General features: G+C 32.3%; 1 protein-coding gene across 2 annotated transcripts in view; it reads left to right on the forward strand.

Moving 5' to 3' along the window:
- Nucleotides 1-26,904, forward strand: part of LOC109595739 (protein Shroom) — a 163,475-nt gene that overhangs the window by 95,937 nt on the left and 40,634 nt on the right. The window contains exons 2-5 of one of the 2 annotated variants that reach the window (XM_020011159.2): nt 12,091-12,559; nt 18,231-18,488; nt 20,648-21,264; nt 22,584-23,867. In XM_020011159.2, the coding sequence (XP_019866718.1) occupies nt 12,170-12,559; nt 18,231-18,488; nt 20,648-21,264; nt 22,584-23,867 (2,549 nt within the window). In that variant the 5' untranslated portion in view covers nt 12,091-12,169. The remainder of the gene's footprint in view (nt 1-12,090; nt 12,560-18,230; nt 18,489-20,647; nt 21,265-22,583; nt 23,868-26,904) is intronic. The other variant, XM_049963897.1, reaches the window with a different exon arrangement.

Raw genomic sequence — 26,904 nt, forward strand, 5'->3', positions numbered from 1 at the left:
GACATTTATAAATATGGCGGGAATAATTTCAAATTCAAATTAATTTGTATATAATTACTAGGTGTTCTGGGTGTTACCAGAAAAAAATATTAATATTTTTATTATCAATTATTTATTGTGCGTTATAATAAAATTTTTCATAAGAATACAACAAAAACTAAATATATAATATAACAAAATTTAGTTCATTGTTATTATTAGAAGATTGAAAACTACTTTGAAAAGGAAGATCGTAACGTAAATTAACTGAATGACTGTAATAGTTATTGAACCATTGGAATTGTTAAAGTGAAGTAAAGTGACTTAGTAGAAGGGAATTCAAACTTTTCAACAAAATATTTGAGTGAATTATAATTTTTTGATTATAAATAGAAGTACTCGATTCAGAAATAGGGAAGAGACTACAAAATTTTATCTACTAACATAATCTACAAAATTGGAATTATTAGAAGAGGGATTATAATGGAACTGTTTTGTTTAAAATTATGAATTATTCTTGTTATAGAGAAATCTGATGAAAAAATGTTTTTACAGACATTAAACGTTTTGATAGAAGGATTAATATTACAAACTGAACATCATACTAATTTAGAATCAGAAGGGGGCATGAAAAAAATATTTTTAAAATTAGGATTGTGAACATATGTATATAAACATGATAAACAAATTTTGATACAACAATCTGAAAGATGCTGATGCTGAGAACTCTTGGTTGAATTTTCTAAAATTATAAAATACAATCATAGAAAAATTCAAACTATTCACAATTCAATACACTAACAGATGTAGTAAAATAACCATTACCAATTCTCATACCAACATTATAAACAACATATCATACATTTATCTTATTTTGTAACATAATTCTTCGAAAAATATCATTCTAAACTTTCCCTTTACATCTTTATTATTATTACATTGTTTTCTTAAAGATCATTGTCAAGAAATAATTATATTATTGAATATGTAGTATAATTTTTATTGTCCTTAAATTGAGTGCTCAAAAATTAACTACATATTCTTGACCTCAAAATAGAATACAAAGTGTGAATTAAACATATTTATTATTATATTAGAATACTCAATCTCCTAAAATTTGTGATGTGATTCTTCCTTTTCTACCTTCACCTAACTGATTCATAAGAAATTTATGAAGAAAGAAAAATTGATTTGATTTTTTGATAGCAATTATTACATGATTAACTATTTTTCTAATTTATTTTTAACAAAATTTTGTTTCCGGTTTTCGCCTGAAGTCACATCAACTATATTATTTTTGGATTTTTAAATTAATATAATTGCAGAAATAGTAACTATGCCATGTCCTAACATATATTTAAACCCAATAGTTTTTGACATATCATTTTTTTTTGATAGATTGATGGTCTGTAAGGCTGCATTTCAATGATGGAAAGTTTATTTTTAGCATATTTAACCAAGGACCCCATATTTTGAACAGGATGTTGTATTTGCGTTTAATTTTGTGCATCTTAAAAAATCTAGCACCATTCTAAAATAATAAATAATATTTTTTATTTGCTATTTATTCTTACTATCTAATGTATGAGAAAAATCCATTCTCTTAACTATTAGATACTGGAAAAGTAATTTCCGATATACTGTATGTGTTATTGATTGACTTTTTTATACTTTTCCAACTGTAATATTTATTATTTTTTCTTTCTACATTTTACTAAAAACTTTTATTTGATTAAAAGTGGATTGATAACATTATTCTCTTCGGTGTAAATAATATGTTGAAGCTGGTAAACCTTGTGTACCGGTATTAACCCCCAAGTTAAATTTTAATGACCTAACGATCATAGTGATTGTGCTTGAAAAACTTATTCAAACCCGAAATTTTAATTTAATACAGGAGGCTTTCTGTTTCTGACAAAGTATGACCTCAAACTTCAAAAAGTTAAATAGTTTAGTTGTTTTACCTCATCCGCCATATAGTCCAGATATTTCTCCATGTTCCTATTACTTATTAAAATGTGGTTGATCATATCTTCAGTTCAAAGGATCCGGAATTTTTTCTAGTAACATGAATTTACCTAATATTTAAAAAAATATAAACATTTTCCGACTAATTGTTGACAGTTTTACAATTGGAATTTAATTCGAGGATCGTTTTTGATTAGGAGTTTCGTTCCGCAGACTGCAATCGTTGTTTGCGAAGCGCCAACAACCACTACAGTTATGATTTTTCAACTTTTACCTTGGCGAATAATTGGAGAATGTTCCCGGTGATTAGTTATACAAGAGGCAAGCCCTTAGGTATCGTTTTAAAAAATGGATCGGACCATTAAAGTATCATTTCTGCGAATGCAAATCGCTCAGATTGTAGACAATTTTGAACGGTTACTTCGATTTGTTTCACAATTGTAAAACTGTAATACATTAAAATTAGATAAATGGATAATTTCGCCTCCACTAATATACTGAAACACAGAAATGGATGGTTACACAACGAGCGAACAAATCGATGGTGCAGCAAACTTTCTAATGCAACTATCAATTGTTACAGTAGTAGCCATTTTCCTAATTAGATTACACCGCTAATTACACTTCGGTTGATTTTAACGGGATATACAAGTACCACTCACACATGCCCGACTTTAATTGCTCTGACATTGTTACACAAACGATGATTTAGTAACGTCTTTTGATTGAGCCAAATTGCAAAAACGTCTGTCACTTATTAATGGCTTAAACAATTTTTAGTCTTCAATGCCTTCATCTCATTGTTCCAGTTTTGCGTCCGTTGAGTTATTAATGATCCTCTGATTGTTTTACTGCTTTTTTTTCTTGCCGAAAATAAATGACTGGAAATATTTTTGACGACCATTAGCTTAATTGATTTCAATCTAAGATTTAAACTGTTGGGCAATAATACACAAAAAATCATTTAATTATGTAATATCAGTTTGCCATAAATCATTCGTGGTAAATGAAGTGCAAGAATTAATTGCACTTGCGCCAACAAAAATATTTATTTATTGCCGTCTGCAATAACGTGGATATTCAATACAAAACAAACAGTTCTCACGTCTTTGAAACTCACCGATTTTTGTTCCAGTGCAGTGTTTACCTAACGGATGTAAAAGATACTTTGCCTCAACTAAAACAGTTTACCTTTAGTAAATATTTCTCATATATGTGTAAATAGGTAAACAACAGATAGATAAACAGTTCCCACACTGTTGAGATAAAGGATCGTTTTGTTTTATTCTTTCGGGCAACCGAAATAAAATAAATCATAAAACTGAGATGGAATCACGTGCGATTTTCCCAATCGGCGGTGTGAAAGGTTACCGTTTCGCAATCGAGGGGGGAATTAATTTTGATCGGGGACGCGAAACAATCGCCGCACTCTATAAAAGGCAGCGTAAAACAATTCGATTTATTTAGGTTGCCAATTTGCAACGACGACAAACAAACGTGCAATTTTCCTCTTTTCGTTGTTTATCCCGTTGTTTTTTTTTTTTCGCTGACGAAAAGGTTAGGTTTCATTTCGAGACGTGCGTGCCACTTGTAAATTTGTTACGTAACTTTCTGGTGCAGGCTTTGTCTCGGCCCACGCATCGATGGAAATTAAATAAGGCTCCTAATTTGTTGACGTTACAAGAAGACGGTTGTGTAACGATGGGAATTGTCGGGCATGTTTTACATACTTTAAATAAAGCATTTCGGTCACGAGAATATGTAAATCATTTGAAAAATATGCACAAACATGTTTTTAATATTTTGGTTGGTCTCTTAAAAATTTTGTCAGCTTTGTGAATTTCAAATCACTTAAAATTAACGTTCAAAAATTATTTTTTATATTTCTTTTAATTGTCTTGCTTCAAATCTAAATTAATTGTTAAAAATATTTAAAAATCATATTTGTATATTTTTAAGTAATATAATAAAGTGTGTTTTGAATTATTAATACAAATATTTAATAAGAAAATATTTAAATACTACAAAAATATATAAATAATGTCAATATTCTGAAAAATATTTATTAATTTTCTACATTTTGGCTACTTTAATTTTTTTCTTCAATATTTATAAGTTATAATTATTATTTCCTTTAAGATGTATTTCTTTAAATTTCTGTATTCTTTAATAATACCATATTTGGTCCTCAAAACTTTATAATTAATATATAAAATATTCAGAAAAATATTTATTCTAATATTTTGATATTAGTTTTAAAAAAAATTTAATTTTATGCATTTTTGTCACTTCAACTTTTTTCTTCAACATTTAAAAGTTATTATTTATAATAATTATTATATAATTTATAAATAATTTGAGAAATAATCAGAAAAATATTTATTCAAATATGTATGTTGATTGATATTGATTTCAAAATTTTATGGATTTTGGCTACTTTCAGTTTTTTCTTCAACATTCATTATTTATATTTCCTTTAAGTGCCTTATTTCAAATATAAATTATATAATTATATAAAAATAGTAAAAAAATGTTTTAAGCAATGCAGTAAAGTGAAGATTTTTTCATAATTGTTAATAAAAATATTTAACAATAAAATATTTGTGTCGTGGAAATTTATAAATAATTTGAGATATATTCAGAAAAATATTTATCTAATATTTTATTATTGGTCTCATATTTTTTTTTAATTTTACGTATTTTAGCTACTTTAACTCTTTTCTTCGACATTCAAAAGTTATTATTTTATATATTTCGTTTACGTGCCTTATTTCAAATTGTCAAAATAGTAAAAAAATGTATATTTTCAATCAGTACAATAAAGTGAAGATTTTTCATAATTCTCTTAAATGATTTGTTTTATATCAAAATTAATTTTTCGAAATATTATACAAATATATATTTTCAAGCATGATAATAAAATGAAGAATTTTTTCATAATTGTTAATTAAAATATTTAATAATAATAAAAAAGTTGGCTCACGAAAATACATATATAATAAAATAAATATTCAGAAAAAATATTTATATTAATATTTTGATATTGACTTCATAAAAATTTGTTAATTTTATGCGTTTTAGCACCATTAAATTATTTCTTTAAGATTCAACAATAATTATTTATATTTCTTTTAATTTGTCTTGCTTCAAACTTAATTTAATTGTTCAAACTATTAAAAAACACATTTTTTACTAATATAGTTTTGTAATTCTTTATAATAATAAAATATCTAGTATAAGATGTCTTGTTAAAAATCAAAATTAATGAACTGAAATTTACCAATATTGTAATCTGGAGATATTTTTATTCAGATAAAATTATTTAAAAAAGTTATTTTGCCCACACACCCGAGATGCTGCGACGAGATAAAACTGTTTTACAAATACGTATTGTACGAACATGCACACAAGTGAGTCGGTCCGATTGAACGGGCGAGATAAATAGAACCGCACACCCACTTGACATTAATGAATTATTTAAAAAAAGTCGAGAAATTTACATCCGAATGAACACACCGAAAATTAATCGTAGCATCCCAGTTATTGGGTACCCAAAAATGGTTGTTTTCAAATTGTCAACAGTTCGACATAGTTATCAGTTTTTTAAGGCACTTGCACTTTATTACCATCGGTATTATCCGGTTAGTTAATAAGGGTCGACAGCCTCTTTGAAACGTCCACCCACCGACGACATTGGGGCAGAGTACCTGTCTGGGAGGCACAATTGATAAGTGTTATGGTAAACATCAGACGAATCTTTATCTGGTGCAATAAATTTTCGCTACCACATTTTTTGGGCTTTCTCTTGTGATTAGATTGACCGTGAGGCGAGTAAAATGGATTTTTTGAGACCTGACAGTACTTGCTACACGTGTTTTGAAATTTACTGGCGTTGCCAGAGGTCAGACTGTAATGTAGGAAAGATGCGAAGGCATTTCGGTATGCATATTTAGCGGAAAACCAGGAAATTAATACCTGTAACGTGATAAAATGGCGAGACTGTTGGTAAAAGGTATTGAGATGATGTAAAATTAGCGGAGAAGGAAAAATGGCGATTACGCTCATTCGTTCGCTTTGTGATTATGCAAATGTTCCACGGGCAACAATATGGCAAGATGACAACTATTCCATAAATGTTTTGGATCTAACCGGTTACGAACTTGCTGAACTTCAGTGGCGCAACAATTTTCCATTATAATTCTGGCAAGGAGACTTTTCTGTTGTCAGGCTTTGTACGCTGCGGTTTCTGGTAATGTAATTAGCTTGTGCGGAAGTTTTTTTTGATGAAAAATTGATTTGTGCAATTTGTACTGGGAATTGTGGTCGCCTTGAGACCATTCTGTCTTTTATTTTTCACTTGCCCAGACGGACGGACTCTATCAAGGCCGGAATAAGTATGCAAAACACTTCCCAGAAAATTTAAATCTTCGTTTGCTTTGATAAAATGGAGGATTTCCTTTGGAAAAGTGTTTACTATGTATTGAAATCATGTCACTATTGGCCAATACTTGTAAAGGTCTTCTTTTACTCATAATTAATGTTAATAATCACGCATAATAATCGCGTTCCAGATAATCCAAGCCGAAGCACACATCCATTCATGTTATGTAAAGTTTCTTACGAAAAAATCAACTGTAACACGAACCTCATTCAATGGCCCGTAAAACCTTCACTTTCCTTAATTCGACAAAATGTACAGCCGAGGCGTATTGTATGTCCAAAGATGATTCGATTTCCACGGTGACATTCCTTCAGTTGTTGCTCAATCGCCATAACAAAAGTACACTGACAAAAAATGAACGCCTCTGCAGATAATGGTAATTAGAGGATCTGCGCCGGTTCATGACCTGACCATCTCCCGCACAACCGGTCTTCAACAGCTGACCATCGGTAACTTATTAGTCTAAAGCGTAACACCCACCATCGGAAATTATTAAAGCGACGAACGGTAATCTTCTCCAAAATAATTATTTCTTGAGGATGATCTCTAAGGAAACAAAAATTTAAAAAACTTATAGCATAAAATAATGAATATGGAAAGTATAGGTGGTACCAGATGCATATCCGTGGGTTTAAAATATTTATATGCATGTATTGGTCAATTTTCTGAGAATTTTAATGTGTGAATAATAGAAAATATGGAAGACAAAAGTTAATCCTTTCTCTCGTTCAATTACTTACTGAATTAACTAACCCCCCAAATGGTTTAAAATGTTGGTACTAGATGGATGTCTGTGGGTTCAAGATGTTCCTAGAAGAGCCCTTTATGTAATCAAGTAGGGGAAGGATTTTTTCTAAGAATCTTAAGGTACGAATATTAGAAAATATGGAAGGGACAACGACAATTTAATTTATTTCCACATTTAATTTGTTATCCATCGAATTACCTCAGTTAAAGGGTCCCCAAATGGTTTCAAGTGTTAGTACTAGATGGATGTCTGTGGTTTCAAGATGTCCCTAGAAGACCTCTTTAAATAATCAGTAAAGGAAGGATTTTTTGGTCTATTTTCTGCGTATCTTAATGTATGAATATAAGAAAATATGGAAGAGGATGATAATTTAACATATTTTCTACATTCAATTAGTTATACCCATTGTATTACCTCAGTTATAGGGTCCCCAAATGGTTTCAAATGTTGGTACTAGACGAATGTCTGAGGATTCAAGACGTTCTTAGAAGGGCGCTCTATATAATCAAACAGAGGAAAAATTTTTTGGTTTATTTTCAGAGAATCTTAATATATAAATGTCAGAAAATATAGAAGAGACGACGATAATTTAACTTATTTTCACATTTAATTAGTTATATCCACCGTATACCTTAGTTATAGGATCTCCAAATGGTTTTAAATTTGATCCTAGATGGATGTCTGTGGGTTCAAGATATTCCTTGAAGAACCCTTTATGTAATCAAGTAGAGGAAGTATTTTTTGGTCTATTTTCTGCGTATCTCAATGTATGAATATTAGAAAATATGGAAGAGATGACGATAATTTAACTTATTTTCACATTCAGTTAGTTATATCCACCGTATACCTTAGTTATAGGGTCCCCAAATGGTTTCAAATGTTGGTACTAGACGAGTGCCTTCGGATTCAAGATGATCTTAGAAGGGCTCTCTATATAATCAAGCAGAGGAAAGATTTTTTGGTTTATTTTCAGAGAATCTTAATATATGAATGTCAGAAAATATAGAAGAGACGACGATAATTTAACTTATTTTCACATTCAATTAGTTATATCCACCGTATACCTTAGTTATAGGGTCCCTAAATGGTATTAAATTTGATGTCTGTGGGTTCAAGATATTCCTAGAAGAGCTCTTTATATAAATCAAGTAGAGGAAGGATTTTTTGGTCTATTTTCTGCATATCTTAATGTATGAATATTAAAAAATATGGAAGAGACGATGATAATTTAACTTATTTCCACATTCAATTAGTTATATCCATCGTATTACCTCATTTATAGGGTCCCCAAATGGTTTCAAATGTTGGTACTAGACGAGTGTCTGAGGATTCAACATGTTCTTAGGAGGACCCTCTATATAATCAAGTAAAAGGTTTTTGTTCCATTTTTTGAGTGTTTAAATATTAGAAATGATTTTAAATGTTGGTCTATATACAATATAAAAAATATATGTACCTCTACGTATTCTAATTTTCATTAATGTGACAAAAAAAAACATTTTCTAATTATACATGAAACTTTAGTTTATGAAATTTCATTTTGACATTATTATTTATTTAGTTAAGGACGATATTTTTCCTTCTATGCAAAGGTTCCCAGGAACTCAAGCCAGCCGAAAAAAGCGCAGTGAATGAATTGGGCGTGATGGCAACGTTATCATTATCGCATTAATGAACATGCACGCGATTAAATCATAATCACCAACAAATTAATTAGCATTGTAAACGTTTATGCGGCCATTCATACGTCCGAACGTTCGTAGTTATGTAAGCCCGAGACAGTCCTTTGTGCATTTCGTGAATGATGTTAATGTCTTCGGGTGGAAAGGTCGCGGTGACCGCCCCGGTGATTCAATTTAAAAATGCCCCAATCCGCCCACCACGGGCCCGGGAATTACGCCCTTTGTTTACCATTTAACACCCGCGCCGTATCCATCTCGATAAATTTTCGCCGGGCGAAAGGCAAAACGTACGACGGACTTAATGATCATGCACCAGACCGTTCTGTATGTATATCACGGGAGAAAATTACGTAAGGAAGATAGAGTCCACCCTAATGTACGGCCGGAGGTGTAATAACAGTTTCTCACACCGTTCGTTTTTCGCCGGGGCAACGAGACCGGTCTTAAATCGTCCGCTTATCGATGAACGAGGGGGAGAATTATTGTCAGCACCTTTCCGCAACACCCACAATTTTTATCGGTTCCTCCGCGCACCTAATTTCTTTCATTGTGCAACCGTATTTTACTGTATTGTTGTTATTGGCAATTTGCAGCCACGAGACAAATACAGCTCGGCTATTTTACGGCTCCATTTGGAGCGTTTATTGGATTATTGAATGGGGCAATTAAATTATATTGTTGGAAACGGCCAGATAGAAATGTTACTTGAAGAAATTTCCATTTCGCCACGAACCCAGTTATTGTTCGCCTAATGAGAATGACCACAATATACCTTGCTTTTATGACCCGCTATCATTACTTCCTGTATCCAAACGATTCTATTTCGCTCGGATTTGAATATATTTTCTATTAAGTTATTTTGTAAAAATTTTATGTCACTCTGCGAGAGTGGCACTAAATCAAGGAGTCCAAGGTATTAATCTGGGATTAAAATGATATAAATTATTAAACATTATTATACATAAGTTGAATTTTATTACCATTGTGTAAATGTAGCAATAAATATGTTTACAAAATGGCGTTTATGAATCTGACGTTATTTATTCTTATCCCATAAGTAGAAAGGATTGCAGAACGGCGATTTTTCCTCAAATTAAGCGAGGCATTATGATTCACAATGGCGTTTTATTCATGGGAAATAAATTACAACACACAACGAACTCGTTACAAATATTATAATCCATTATGTGGATGCTGGAATTAGAAACTACACATGCGGTATACTTTAACCTAGAAATTACGTTGACAAGGAATTAGCTAACTGTTAATTGCGTGGAGAGGTTTGTGTTTGGATAATGACAGGATTTTAACATCCATATCAACAGGACTTCAATTTGCATAATCGATTTAAGTGGTGCCAAGCTAGATTTTTCAATTTTCGATTGGTTAAGGTCTAATTAAAAACGTTGACCCAGTCACCAGTTTACAGAATTCGAAAATTTTAATGAGATAAGTAAGTTAATTGGTTTTTAGTATATTGTACTTGAGAACTGTCACATCTGTGAACTAAACTATTTTCTAAGAGAGAACTATTGATATATACATTTTTAATACGTTTGTGGTTTGATTTTGAATGAAAACTCCTCACTTTGATTTTTAATAATAGTTTTAATGGTTTATTTTTCAATTTAATTAATTTACTTTTCGTATATTTTGTCTCAAATTTATCAAAAAGTTTAAACTAAATTATTTTCTATGAGGATATTATTGATATATACATTTTTAATACGTTTGTGGTTTGGATTTGAATGAAAGCTCCTCACCCTTTTTAATTACAGTCTTAATGGTTTATTTTATAATTCATTTAATTTATTTTTTGTACATTTTGCCTCAAATTTATCAAAAACTTTAAACTAAATTATTTTCTAAGAGAGAACTATTGATATAAACATTTTTAATATGTTTGTGGTTTGATTTTGAATGAAAACTCCTCACTTTGATTTTTAATAATAGTTTTAAGTTTTTAGTTTAATTTTTTAATTTAATTAATTTACTTTTCGTATATTTGTTTCAAATTTATCAAAAACTTTAAACTAAATAATTTTTTAAGAGAGAACTATTGATACTTTTTAATACGTTTGGGGTTTGGTTTTGAATGAAAGCTCTTCACTTAGATTTTTAATTACACTTTTAGTGGTTTATTTTTTAATTCAATTAATTTATTTTCCATATATGTTGTCTCTAATTTATCAAAAACTTTAAACTAAATTATTTTCTAAGATATAACTTTTTTAATACGTTTGTGATTTGGTTTTGAATGAAAACCCCTCACTTAGATTTTTAATAACAGTTTTATTGGTTTATTTTTTTATTCAATTAATTTACTTTTCGTACATTTTGCCCCAAATTTATCAAAAATTTTAAACTAAATTATTTTCTAAGAGAGAACTATTAATATATACTTTGTGGTTTGGTTTGGATTGAAAGCCCTTCACTTAGATTCTTAATTATAGTTTTAATGATTTATTTTTAAATTCAATTAATTTATTTTTCGTACATTCTGTCTCAAATTTATCAAAGGCTTTAAACTAAATTATTTTTTAAGAAAGAACCATTTATATATACTTTTTTAATGTGTTTGTGGTTTGGTTTTGAATGACAGTTCCTCACTTAGTTTTTTAATTATAGTTTTAATGGTTTATGTTTTAATTCAATTAACTTATTTTTCGTATATTTTCTCTCAAATTTAACAAAAACTTTAAACAAAATTATTTTCTAAGAGAGAACTATTAACATATACTTCTTTAATACGTTTCTGGTTTGGTTTTGAAAAAAAGCTCCTCACTTAGATTTTTAATTACAGTTTTAATAGTTTATTTTTTAACTCATTTTACTTATTTTTCGTGTATTATTTGTCTGAAATTTGTCAAAAGCTCTACATTAAATTATATTTTAAGAGACAATTCTTGTTATATGCCTGTTTATCAAATTAAGTGGTTTAGTTTTGAAGGAAAACTCCTCAATTAAGCTTTCATATCATGTTAAAATGAACTAGTCTAGAATATTTTTCAGTACAATTCGAATCTGTTTTGTGCCTTCAATTTGTCTCAATTTGTAAACTAAATTAATTTCTTCACAGAGGGAATTCTTGGTATATCCCATTTTAATATGTTGCGGTTTTGAATGAAAGCTCCTCAGTTAGACATTTGAGCAGTCGCGTGATTTCAAGAACCACAATTTCGACCGGCATATGATTTAGGATCAGGGGATGTGCAAGCATCTACCTGCAAGCACCGTTCATTGACACCGACTTACCTGTCGTTCCATTCCAGCACAAGACGTCGAACTAATGGCTTCGAAGGACCGCATCGCCGCACCGCGTAGGCCTACAGTGTTCGAGGGCCCCCGAAAATGATGCCGTCACGTTCCACCCCAAACCTCCAACAGTCGTCGACGAAAACCAACCACCCGTCCATCTATTCGTATCTGCAGAACCAATCGGGGCTGAACTTCGCCCCAGTGAGCACGACATCGTCGACGAGAGATGCAGATTCGCCGCCCGCGCCTCCAGTCCGCGACTCATCCAGCCTCAAGTCGATTAAGTACGGGCCAGGACACGAGAAGTTCCCGTCGTGGCCGGTGCCGGCGGCCGCAGAGGCCCCGCAAGCCGTCCGCGGTCCACCTGGCGGCGGTTCTCACCGCTCCAAGTCATGGACCGATCACACCAACTATCCCAAGGAGAAGGTCGTGCAATACACCAGGCCCTATATGAAGAGGCAACACTCGAGCTACGCTCAACAGGTAGGTCTGGAATTTTGTTTAATTGTATGTAGTGATGGGTTTATGTTTTTCACCATGGAAATTTCTCATTCCTTTCTTCATCAAAGTCTATTACGAGCACGGTTTATGAGTGCGGCAAATGAACAAATTATGGTGCATTATTGCTGGATAATCTCTTGATGGTAAATTTAAATTGAGTTCCATGCTCCTGAACTTTGCTATTAGTACTATTAGTACGATTCGTTCGGGACGTTGCTCTACGAAATAAATTCCAATAAGACCAAAAATTGGGTGAAACAGAACATCGGTGAAGTAAACCAATAAAATAGCAATAACTGGATAATTATCGTACCGGCGAATTGCATCTAATAATGTGTAATTATCGTCTATTATACTTTGGCGTAAGAACTCAATGTATTAAAAGGCGAGCGTTTTATACGTGCAATTTTCGCAACAACAATTATGATTAATGAATGTGATAATGGCGGCAAATGAAGCCTAAACCGTCTAGTAAACATTGTTGAATAAACAAAACGATCGCAACTGAAGAGACCTAAGGTCCGCAATTTGATGTCTATAAATAATTCCGAAGGCGTCGATCCATTTCAAATTATCCCTGAACGTGTTGTTCAAGGTTGGAGGATTCTAATATATCATGATGCGATGCTTTTTGATTAATGGCAGGTTTAATTTCCCTTCAGTTTCACACTTTTGTAACACACGTTCTCCATGGACGAACCGTCCACTTTTCTCTTTGTGTAATAACACCCATAATGTTTTTTCACTTAATTGGATTAGATTGCTGCATTTTCTTACCTTTTGTTTATTTATTAACAACTGAGATGAAGTGGGATTTCTATCGCCTTTAGTTATTGGGAATTCAGATAGTTGGTATGACGAAGTACCCAATAAAAAGAATTTTATTGCTTCTTCACCGTTTACTTTTCTCCTTGTATAATTGCACCTTTTATGATTTTTCACTTAAATGGATCCGATTGCTGCATATTCTCACTCACTATTTGTTTGTTTACAAACTACTGAAATGAAGAAGGATTTTACTTGACACAAGTGACGAAATACTCAATAAAAAGAATGTTATTGCTGCTCTTCCGTTAACTTTTTTCTTATATTTTCATACCTTCAATGAATTTTTACTTAATATTATAAGATTACTTCCGTTCTCAATTACTTAGTTTGTTGTGAGATTGTGAAAGATTTCTCTGTTCAAAAATTATTGGAAATTGAGAGGTTGGTAAGATGAAATACTCAATTAAAATATTGATTTACCTTCTAATCTGTGTGTTTTTTTTGTATAATCATACCATCAATGTTATTTCACTTAGTTGGATGAGATTGCTGCTATTTCTCATATTCACTTTATCTACGTAATATTAAGTTATTAACAGTTGAAATGATGGATATGACGAAACGCCCAATAAAAATAATGTTATTGCTGCTTTTCCGTTTACTTTTTTTGTATTATCACACCTTCATTTATTTTTCACTTGATTAAATTTGATTACTTCAATTTGTCACCTTTAGTTTGTTTAAAAACTATTGTGAGAAGAATTTTTGCTCCCGTCTTAAGTTACTGAAAATTAAGATGATTGGCATGACAAACTACCCAATAAAAAGAAAATTATTATTGCTGCTTATCCGTTTACTTTTTTCTTAGATTGCGTCACCCTAACTAAGTACCCTATAAAAAGATTGTTATTACTGCTTCTCCGCCCATACTTCAATGATGTTTTACTTAAGTGGATCAGACTATTGCATTTCCTCATCTTTCGTTTGTGTACAAACTATTGAAATGGAGAAGAAATTTTCTTGTCTTAAGTTATTGGGAATTAAGATGGTCGATATTACCAATAATAATGCTTTTTCTCCGTTAATTTTTTATTGTGTAGCAGAACTTTCAATAATGTTTTGCTTAAAAGAATAAGAATGCTGCAATTTATTATTATTTTGTTTATTTACAATTAAAAAGGAGTATGAATTATATTTTCATAAGCTATTGAAGTTCGTGATGGTGGCCAAACCAAATAAAATGCGTGTTGTAAATGTAATAAGTACGATCATTTATCAAAACCAAGAACTATTTGGTCTAGATTATATGCGATATTTCAAAGTTAATTACAGCGTCCATACAAAATGATTAATAGTTTTTGTGTAAACACGGCGTCAATTAAAAAATGATTTTTTTCCTGTCACATTCATGGTCCATAAATTTAACACGTAAGTGGAACTAAGCGACAATCTAATGTTTTACCGTAAACAAATGTTGCTGAATTGGATAATTGTCAAGGTAAACTATTTGCATTTTCCATTTTGAACGACGACATACATTTTCCCTCTTACATGTCCTAATAACGAATGAATCCCTGATTATATTTATTATGTTATGTGCTCGAATTCCAACACAACATCCTGCAGCATACGGCGTACGGCGCAGGAAGTGATTGGTTTTCGATTTTTAACGTACAACAATCGCTCACCTGTTGCGTAGCGGAAGAATGTTACCTCTTCATATAAGGCCTTGCGTACGTGTGACCTTCTGTCAGGGGGGGTAATTGCCAGCCGCCCGGTTCATGACCACTGTGTGAAGATGGATTTACGTTCAGGAAGTTCGCCGAATTTTTGTCAACGGCCGTGATTAATTATTTGATAAGTTTAATGGGATTTGATGTGCGAGGAATTCCATCGTTTCAAACTGTCAAGTCACAGCTTAATTAAAGTTGGAATTCGGCGGACTATGGAAAAAATAAATAACGATTATAACGTCAAACGAATAGGAGTTTGAAGGTTGAGAAAGGAGGCAAATGTGCATTTTTACGATGTTGCTTAATTATAATCCGAAAATGTAGTTTAATAATTATCTTATTTTGTTGAAAACAAACCCGTACCACTCCTATTTGGTAAAAAAACTTTACAATCCTATTAGCACAAACTTGCAGTAGGTTAAATGCAATATGTCAATAAGTTAAATTTAATTACATTGCCGAACACATATTAAGCGTTGAATGAATTGCCCATAAATATACGTGTGTGTTTTAGTGCCAATGTCCACTTTTTGCTCCGTCTCAATTTCCTATTTGCAATTTCTTTTCGCGTTCCGATTAGTCACACATTGATTAACGTACGTCGAAATAGATTACAAGATTAACAAGAAAATTAATTGTATGTTACATATAAAATGGTGTATGTTGATAAATTTTTTACCATTTCCTGGAACCTTGTTAAAACACACACACACAAATGGAATTCGTAATCGGCCAGGCGTTAAATTAAATCTGGACAAAACACAAGATAAAATGTAGTTAACCATGTTTATGGATTATTTCATTTCAACCAAATAAATAGATTGCGATGGTTTTATTTCAAGTACGCTTGTTGGTTTAATGTTTTTGTCCTGTTTCTTGGAAACGACGAATTACGACATTTTACTATGTAAATTGCCCATTGTACCAACTTTTACCTGGGACAAGGGTTTTGTTGCGCTTTTCGAAAGTTTACCGTAATTTTACTAATTACACGTTGTACAAAGTAATGACGCACACGTAAATATTTAATTATCACATGCGTAGCTCAACAAAAAAATCGAAGTAATTGATCAATTTCATACCTGATTACGGATGTCAATGAACGTATCGTTTTGACTTGGATAAATCAGTTTGATATCCATTCCTTGAATTAGAAACGATGGAGGTTGATTAACACTAATAGATTTGGCACGTTTTTTTAAGACAAATTAAGGTATTAACTAAAATTTAGCAGATGTTTCTGATTAAATATGTTTTACTTCCAAAGTTAAACTTCATTCAGTAGAATCTTTATCAGACAATTTCATGGTAATATTTTAGTAAATTTTACATTATAAAAACAAACCAATAACAATTAAAATTCTAATTAAAGTTTTTGTTCTCAATTTGTGAATCATAGGAAATCATAAATGAAAAACAATGTCAGCGATAAAAAATTTTATTGTTAGTAAGGTTTACAAAATACAAATGTAAAGTTTTATCTGATATAAATATCACATGTACAATATTAATATTTCAAAGTTACCTCTGTGTTAAATAAAATCTCCTCCGATTTTAATTAAAATGTTATACACAATTACTCAGTAATGTTTAATTAAAGTTTGTACTGCGTATACAAAACAATTTCAAACAAAATTATAATTAAAGTTTTTGTTTTTAACTCATTAGTTTTTTTAATTAATTTTTGAATTTGAAATTAATCGATTTGTGAATGATTATGATATTCTTTCACTTCCCCATTCCTTAATATTTAAAAGTTTTAATAATACCTTGAAAAGAAATCATAAATTGTAAACAATATCACTGTAAAGTTTTTTTATTAGTAAATTTTACAAATACAAATCAAAAGTTTTATCTGACATAAATATCAAATTTACAATTTTATAATTTCAGAATTACTCACGGTGTTATGTAAAATTTCCTATTTTAAATAAAATGTTATAAAGAATAACACAGTAATGTTTGGTTAAAGTTTGTACTGCGTATACAAAACAATTTTAAACAAAATTATTATTAAAGTTTAATTAATATTTGAATTTAAAATTAATTGATTCGTGGGTGATTATAATATTCATTTACTTCCCCATTCCTTAATATTTAAAAGTTTTAATAATACCTTAAAAGAAAATCATAAATTTAAAACAATATCACAGTAAAAAGTTTTTTCTTTATTAGTAAATTTTACAAAATACAAATGTAAAATTTTATCTGACATAAATATCACATTTACAAGTTTTTAATTTCAGAGTTACCCACGGTGTTATGTAAAATTTCCTATTTTAAATAAAATATTATAAAGAATTACACGGTAATGATTGGTTAAAGTTTGTACAGTTTATACAAAACAATTTCAAACAAAATTGTTATTAAAGTTTTTATTTTTAATTCATTTGTTTTTCTTTTAATTAATATTTGAATTTGAAATTAATCAATTCGTGAATGATTCTGATATTCATTTACTTCCCCATTCATTAATATTTAAAAGTTAAAAGTTATAGTAATATTTAAAAGTTAAAAGATATAGTAATATATATATGAATTGAAAACTATATAACTGTAAAAGGTTTTATCTGACTTACAATATTATAATTTCAGAATTAACTACAATGTTAAATAAAATTTCCTATTTTAATGTTATAAAGAATTACACAGTAATGTTTGTTTAAAGTTTATACTGCATAGATAAAACAATGTCAAATAAAATTATGATTAAAGATTTTTTTCTTCTTTCTCTGTGATCATAGCACACATATATTTTCACACAAATCAGCAAAATATCAAACGAAAATGAGATAAAGCTACACCGTACTCCGTTATTTTTAACTTGCAAATTATCAGATAAGCCAACCAAAATAACCCTGAACCAGATACCGTACAAAAAAAACCAGAGACAGTTAAGTGACAAAAAAGAATGGACGGCGACTTCAATCGCTAATTAACCACAAATAAGGTCGAACATCCAGATACGTATTCTCTATCGGTTCGATGAGTCAGACCCCTGTCTTAAACTTTGACTTTTCGTCTTAATGAATCATTCAACGGTTTGTTTACAAAACGCGATACCGTCGTCGAAACACTGACTTAACGCACGTACCCGCACCACGGCGACGGTAAAAAAGTAAAACGATGTGACGTTTGTTTACCCGTTCCAGAAACTGAAGACGGTGATGGAGCGATGTGAAAAAATTCCGCCCGAAACGTACGAGAGCCGCTACGACAAGATGAACGGACGTCTGTATCTGCCGCATGTGGACCACGACGGCAAGTCGCTGGGTGACATGGACTACATGGTGCCGTCGCCGCCCGAAAGGGACGTGACCACGAAGCCGCAGCTCACGCAGGCCGATCTCGAGGAGTACGCGAGGTCGTACCAGGAGCCCAAGTACGGGTTCGATGACAACTTGAAACAGGTACGAATTTTAGGGGTTGCCATAGGTTCTCATATTAGCACATGCGATTAACACTGACCGTTGTCAAAGGGTCATACAATATTCATGATCGGATGCCGCCATAGCAATACGCTGTTTACGATATTAAGAAATTAATACTCAGGAGTTATTTTAAGTATGGTACATGTGAGGTACCAGTAATACGCATGTTCAATAAACGGTTTAACAGTAAACCACGTACTACTGTTAAACACAAGATAAAAAGCTGTATAAATTTTATGATCTTTAGGAATTTTTTAAATAATTTTTTACTTTTATTTTTAAATATATTTTTTAGAATGTGTTCCAATTTGTTAACGACTTTTATATTTATTTTTTAAAAATTACCAATTAAATTTATACTTTTAATTTAAATCTATTGTCAACAATTTTTAAAATTTAATTTAATATTTTCAAATATAATTTTGGGAAAAAACTTAAACATTTTAGAATTCTTTGGATTTTTTTTAAATAAGTTTTTACTTTTATTTTTAAATATATATTTTTAAATGTCTTCCAGTTTGTTAATGACTTTTAAACTATTTTTGAAACATGTGTTTGAGAAAAACTTTACCTTACTTACTTACTTTTTTTAACTTTACTTACTTTAAAAATTACTTGAATATTACCAATTAAAAGGTGATCAAAGATTAAATATGATTGATTGATTATACACTTAATTTAAATGTATCGTCAACAATTTTTAAAATTTAATTTAAACATATTTTTGAGAAAAAACTTCACTTAAACATTTTAGGATTCTTTAGAATTTTTTAAATAATTTTTTATTTTTATTTTTAAATATATTTTATTAAATGTCTTCCAATTTGTTAATGACTAATATTTTCAAACATAATTTTGAGAGTTATTATAAATGATTACTTACGATTATACTTTTAATTAAAGTTTAGACATTTGTTAAAATCTTTTAGAATATTTTTCATGTTTTTGAAAAATATTTAAAGAATTATAAGAAGTGATTCATTTATGATTGTGCTCTACATTCAGATGTTGTAATTTACATTCAAGAACTTTTACTATATATTTGAGTCATTATTCATCGAGAGGGTAAGAAATTGCACATTTTTACGACCTGTGGTCAAAATCAGCTGTTTAAATACACTTAAAATTCCCCAAGATGATTCATACCGGTTTGTCCTGTTAAAATGCGACTTGAATGTTTAAAATGTCATTGTAGAAACTTTGCATTAGCATTTTATTTCTTAACAAAAATATTAAATAATGTATTTAGTTTTAGGGCAGTAATATAAAAAAACTATTTTAATTAACTACAAAATGTTAAGTATTATAGTCATCCATAAAACTAGTTCCATTTACCAGTTGTTGCAATTAAAGTTTCTAATCAATTTTTTAAATACATGTATGTTCCTAATACCAAATTCATAAATCTATATCAGGTTATATAACAGTTTTTGTTATAAGGAATTTTAAATCAATTTTTGAAATAACTTTATAAAACTTAATTAAATCAATATTAATATGTATTAAATTTCATATTTAGACATTTTCAATATTCCAAAATTATTTTCCAATTATGTAAAGCTTTTAATCAATTTTTGAAATTCCTAATCAAATTCATAAACCTACAAACATAATGACATAATATTACCACCATTATTTTTATTACGTTTCATATTTAGACATTTTCAATAACCCAAAAATATTTATGAAAACATGTTATTTTGATCAAATTTAGAAATTCATAAATTTATAAACACGATTAAATGATATAACAGTTTTAAATTAATTTTCTTATTTAGGGATTTTCATTAATACAGAATTATTTTCCAGTTATGTGAAATTTTTAATCACTCGCCTAATTAGAAACTGACTAATAAAGATAATTGTACAAGTATAACAAATTAATTAATTAATTTAAAGTGATCAAAGCGACAAATATAACTTCTACCGTTTTAGGAAGATGTGTGGAAGTAGTTAAAAAGAATAATACATCATACATATTTGGGAAGTGCATTTTTATATTTAGAATGCTTACAGCCAATTACAAATATGTTTTGATTGCAACATCACCACACTTTATTGTTAGACGTGTCTTTAACGAATTTGTTTATTGTTGCTGTTGGTACCGTTTAAAAGCAATTAACCCATTTTGCCCGCAGCACATCTCGCCCGGCCTGGAGGACTTCATGGAGTACGCGCGCAGCTACGAGGACTCGATGTACCCGAGCGCCAAGCACGAGGAAGGGATGTTGACCCACCTCCACCAGAAGCAGATCTCGTACGCCCAGTCGGAGGGCTATCACAGTTACGTGTCGAGCACCGACTCGACTTCAACCCCGTTCCTCGACCGTTTGCGTAGGGACAGCGAGGCGGTCGCGGCGCGTCCGCACTCGTCGAACACGTGGGACGAACTGTCCGACCAGGAGAACTGCAAGGGCCGCGACAGCGTCGTGACGACGTCGTCGGGAAGCGCGTCGTCGAGCGAGACGCTCAAGTGGCACGGGTCGATGAGCGACGTGTCGGTGGCGAGCTCCTGCACTCACTCGAACTCGTCGATTTCGAGACAGTTGATCGCGCACAGTGCCAGGGTGCAGACGCCGCAACGGCACCACTCCGAGAGCGTACTGTATATGGGTGGCGAGAGCCAGGAGGGCTGGAAGGACAGGGAGAGCAGGAACAACAGCGCCAACAAGCTGAAGCTGTTCCCGGTCAACACGTACACGGTGCAGGACCATCAGACCAACGGGATCGGCAACAGTTCTAATTCTAGCAATAGGTGAGTTTGTGGCGGATTAACTTTTACTACTTCGGACTGCGATAATTGAAAAACACCATACGTGACGGGGTTTTTAACTTTTTCACATAAGGCATATGGAAAAAATAATTAACGAATGTTACTGTCACTTGAGTTTTAATCAACAGTTAAGTATCCATAAAAAATTGTTAAATAATAAATAAACATCGGCGTAAAATTCTCTTGATATAGATAAACCACCAGTTGTGTTTATTTTCAAATTAGTGAAGGTCAGAAATATTAGTGATAAACTTAATATTAATTGGCTATTCGTTTAAATTATCTAATATAAACATTGTTTATTTTTTGACGTCCATATATTTACTAAACAAAAATAACGTAATGTTCCTTTAATAACTTCAAATATTAATATTTATTATTATTATTAATATTAAGATTTATTTTGCCAAAATTTCCGTTATTTTTCAAAAATATTATGTACAATTCATTGAAAAATACGCCTTACATTTCCAAAGAATTTAGGTACCTAAGAAATGTTGACTCACACAATACACACCTCATAAATCTTTCTACATTTAATCCATAGGTATTGCATTTGATGCACACAAAGGGTACTAACAATAAGTGAATTTATAAGCTTTCAGAGAGAAAGCCAACAAATTTGACTTCGATTATTAATTTTTCCATAAACCCTAAACAAACAATTGAAGGTGTTTTTGAGTAGATCATAGAACAAATTTCCAACTTTGTTTTCCAAATAAACATCCAATTAAGTAATTAAAAGTATTTCTTCCCGCCAATAATGTTTTAAATATGATTTATTCGTATATATCAGGGGGGATTCCCTTAAAACTATTTAAAACAAAATTTCTAATTAAGTTATTGTATTAGTCTAAAATTTAATTATTTTAAAAAATGTTGTGGTACCTTGAATAAAGAGGTGTGAACAAGAAAACTTTAACATTGAATTGTCAGATTTATAACTCTTTGAGATAAATTGTGGGTGCGTAATAAAATGCAATTATCTATTATCTAATAAAAAGGGTAATTTTTATAATTAAAATACATAATATAGTGTCTCATTTAAATGTCTTAATATGTTACATACTTTTAAATCAGGAGAAAAAACAATATGGATTTTAAATGTCTTGGGTTGGGTAAACGTTTTACAATACTATTTATTATAATATAGATATTTTTATTGCCACATAATAAACTCCAATGTTTATTTTACCTGTGCTACAACTGTCTGCACCTTCTGTTGTTCACAAACAACATAAAAATCCCCATTCGTATCCAATAAATATCCTTGTAAAACCAATAATGAATGTTTTTTCCAGACTGTCGCTGTCCATGCAATCGGCATTATCGGTGGCAGATCGCATAAGTGAGCTAGAAAAGCAACAGAAATACTCCTATCTCGATCCGGAGAAAAAGCACAAGGTTCCAGATCCTACACTCAAGGCCATACAGAAAAAGGCTCTCCTGTCCTTCTACGAAAGACACCACAACAACCCGAACAAAAGCAACGCCTGGCGGTCGGAGCCGCAGCTAGCCCAATCGCAACAGCCCTTGTCTATACCGCAACCTCCGCCGAAAGTCAAGGTGCAATTGCCATCGAGACGTGCATCCTCAGCCTCTGACTACGCCTCCGGCAACAACTCGAAACGTAGCAGTCTGGCGAGCAGTTTGGAATCCAAAACGACGGATCACCTGTACAAAACCACACCGCGACACCAGCACAGCAATTCTTGCGGCAGCCTGTCGACCGATCTGCTGGGGCCTGTAATCATGGGCCCGTCAATATCAGTGGACGATTGGGTGCCGGAAAAACCGCCGGAAAGGCCACCGAAAAACCCGCATCTGAGAGCCGCCTTCCCGGACCTATTCCAGGACCAGAGGGTGCCCAGCCCCGATTTACCACCACCGTCACCTCCAACAGTCACCGAAGGCGAGGTGATCAACTGTGACGACCCACTGCCACCGCCACCGCCCGAATGCGAAACCGACTGGCAACAGGAGTTCAACGAGAGACTCAAGGAAAACACCAGCCATCAACAGGCCGCACCGCAAGTCCAAAAAACTGCCCGAGACGACTTTTCATTGGACAGAAAATCACCCATAAAACAAACGGTGGGTTTGCCCGAAAGGAACGGCTTGTACGCCAGCGTCAGGTCCTCCATCAAGACCAAGTCGGCCAGTCACATCTTCCAGCAAGTGAGCAGCAAACCCTACCCCTCCACCCCGGAAAAACTGCGCTCGGACAAGCCCGAATTCGGTTTCCCCAATCAAAAGGGTTACGCGGAACGTTCCAACATCAAGTATCCCCAAACTCAAAAGCTCGTGCTGAACGGCAACATAGCCGTCAGTCAGAAGGTTAATGGAGTATCGGAGGAGTACAGGCCCGAACCGCTTAGACCGCACAACAGGGAGGAGAGCAGGAAGGCGCAGAGGAGCTCGATCTCGGAGGCGGCGCTCAAGGATTCGCCTCCGCCCCTTCAGCCGAGGCAGATGCGGATCAATCAGAGCATGAGGGCAAGGATTACGCACGAGCACCGCGGCGGGCCCAGTAGAGCGTCACCGCCCAAAGAGGAGAAGATGAGGGAGACCAGATCCAGCTCACTGTAAGTGTTTTAATCTAATTTTTTCTTATAATCAATTCAAAATTCTGAAACTGAAGTTTATGAAATATAACTGAAATTATACAAGACAGAAAAATTAAGTTGAGGGATGTAATTGTTATGTATAGTTTCACATACGGTTTGTAATAAAATAATCATTGAAGTCAACCATTTGATGAAATTATGGAAGCCGGAAAAATCAGGTTTGAAATTGCGTGTAATCTGGGTTGTCTATACTCAAGTAAGTGATTCCTTCAGTGACCATTTACATCATTAAAATTTGCAACATTTTAATTGACATGAAAAGAACAAGGCTGTTATAATTGATCTAAAACCCACCCACCAATTTTCAGAACAATGCTTGTTTACAACGTTCGGATTACGACGGTGATAAAATCGATTTTATCTTTAAGCTGTCTTAGATTTTATTGTTACATTAAGGATTTATTGATAATCAATAACAGTGACAATTGGAATTTTTGTACATGTAGGAAGGTTCTACTTGCGTATTGCGCAAAAAATCGAGAATAATAAGGTTAGAGTCTGCATGGAAATGTTTTTATTGTATCTATAAAGGTCACATTTTTATTCGTTCACATATTTTAATTTACAATTAAAGAACATAACGCTGTAAAATAGATCAAAGGAGTTTAACGATTAATGTAGTAGTACTACCTATTCTGAAGTAATCAGATAGTAAATACTTTATTTATAACCTCCCTATAATCTTATTCGTATCATCAATTCCCACAATATATCATCGGTGTTCTCATCGTACACGATGATTTGCAATAAGGCAAAACACACCCTAGAGCATTGAATTATTTCAACAATACACCAACGTAGTTATATTACAGTTCCACAGCCTAATGAAAAAAAAATTCGTTCTACACGTACTTAATGTTGTTTCCCACCGATTTTTGACACTTGAGTCAAAGAACCGTTTAATAAATTAAATCATCAATTAAGCGACGTAATTGCCGGCACTAAAATTGAAGCGGTGAGCGACTCACTGAGCAGAACATTTATTTAGGAACGAATTTAAGAATTTACACATTCATTTATTAATTGGGCATTAACAATTTAAATTCTGAAATTTGCATTGCTAAACCAGGACTGGTATGCACAGACATTCCAGCAACCGCGGATAAATGAACCAGAAGTCTTTAAAATATAAAATAAATGCAACCGCAGACCAGGAAAAATGGTCCGCAAAAAACTAGCACCATTTATTACATCCTATCGCTATTATATCGGCGTTAATACAATAAAACCGTAGAAAACAATCATGGTCGTAATTAACTGCACAGTGCTTCTTTACACTTTCAGTTTTAGGTAATGAAAAGCCGATTCTTACATAGTCACACGCAAAAGGACGAGTTTTGTGCCATTGTCGGACTTTCTCCTAGATTAATTCGTTATTACCATTCTCGAATTAACGTTAACCTTTCAACGTGCACAATTACGCGACTTTTTGATTTTCACCCGGCGAATCCTCTCTAACGCCGATTGTTGACCGAGGTGTCCAGTTTTTGAGTCTGATTTAATTTTTACGACCACCGTTTTTAAAATTTCACCCAATTATTCACAGTTCAAGTTTATTGCTTCGTAAAATCGACAATTATTTTAATTAAATTAGTCAAAAATTAATTGAGGATGTCATTTTTTTTACCGATTCCGTAGAAATGAACCAATTAAAAAGTGCAGTTTGGCGATCTCTTCCTGCGATTGTCGGTTAACATGCGACTCATACGCCGAGATGAAGAAAGAAAGTGGCCATTGTTCGATAAGAAAACAATTTCACAGGTCGTCGACGAGACAAAATCTTGCAGATTCGCAGAAAAACGGTAGAAAGTCCGTCACTAACCGTTCAATGCTGGCGCACTACAAAGATAAATGGAAAAAGGAAAAACTGGTAGAAGCGTTAAAACGAGTTGCGCATTCTACGGCACTTTTGTTATTCAATTAGATTTATTATAATTGTTATTGCCAGGGATATTTAGCATACTGTTAGATGTGGGCATTTATTAATTTCGCCATTATGTTTATCTGGTCGTCGGGCAGTCGATGCGGCCGCGATAAATGCAAATCTAACTGTTTCGAATTAAGTAATAACTGTTTTAATTTGAGCCGTGCCGTTTTCCAGGCTCGGCAATAAAATGTTTTGAAATTTGAATTCGCACGACCCCGCGGGGCGCGATGCAAATCGTGATTCCAGCTTCCGTTCGCCGTCCTGCTTAGCGGTTCGAATCTGTGCACCGGCAACTGTACCGTCCGTCGAGATGTTTACGATTGTTTAATTAACGGGGGGTTAACAAGCGTGACCGCGGCAGTCAACTTACGTTTTGACTTTCGGCAAAACTGCCATTTTTTTGCGTTTGTGTAAATGTGCGTGTCAATTAGTTTGCAGGAAGTTCGAGAAGCACGTAAAAGAATTAATTTCTTGGCGAATCGCTTTATGCATATTCCATTGGTTGGGAAAAAGTGTTACGGTTGGAAAATGTGATTGTGAAACTATGTTTTGATAAGGCGCAGTCAACGACCTGGAAGCATTGTCCAAGTTTTGGGTTAATGATTAATTAAATTTAAGGAAGGTTAATTTACACTTTGTCACAAATATCCGTGTTATGGTTCACGCAGCAAAGTTCATTGTTTTCTCTGGTGTATTGGCTTTATTTGTTTACTCGACAAAGTTATTAAAAGCGAGATTAATTATATCGAGTCTAAGGAATCTAAATAATCCAAAGAATGTAAATATTCCAAGAAACTAAACAATTTAAGGAATTTAAGATGTACTTAATCTGAAGAATAGACTCTAAAAGATACTTTAACTTAATCTAATAATTGGAAAATATTAAGAATTTAAAGAGTTTATAGAACATACATAATTTAAAGAAGTAGAACTTAAAGAATTTAAAAATAATCTGAAGAATTTTAATAGTTTAAAGATTTTAAAGAATCCGCATAATCTAAAGAATTCAAATTTTGTTACAGAATATAAAAAATATCAACAAAATTTAAACAAAATAAAAAAATAGCA

This window comes from Aethina tumida, chromosome 2 (genome assembly GCF_024364675.1).
Source record: "Aethina tumida isolate Nest 87 chromosome 2, icAetTumi1.1, whole genome shotgun sequence".
Lineage (NCBI taxonomy): Eukaryota > Metazoa > Arthropoda > Insecta > Coleoptera > Nitidulidae > Aethina > Aethina tumida.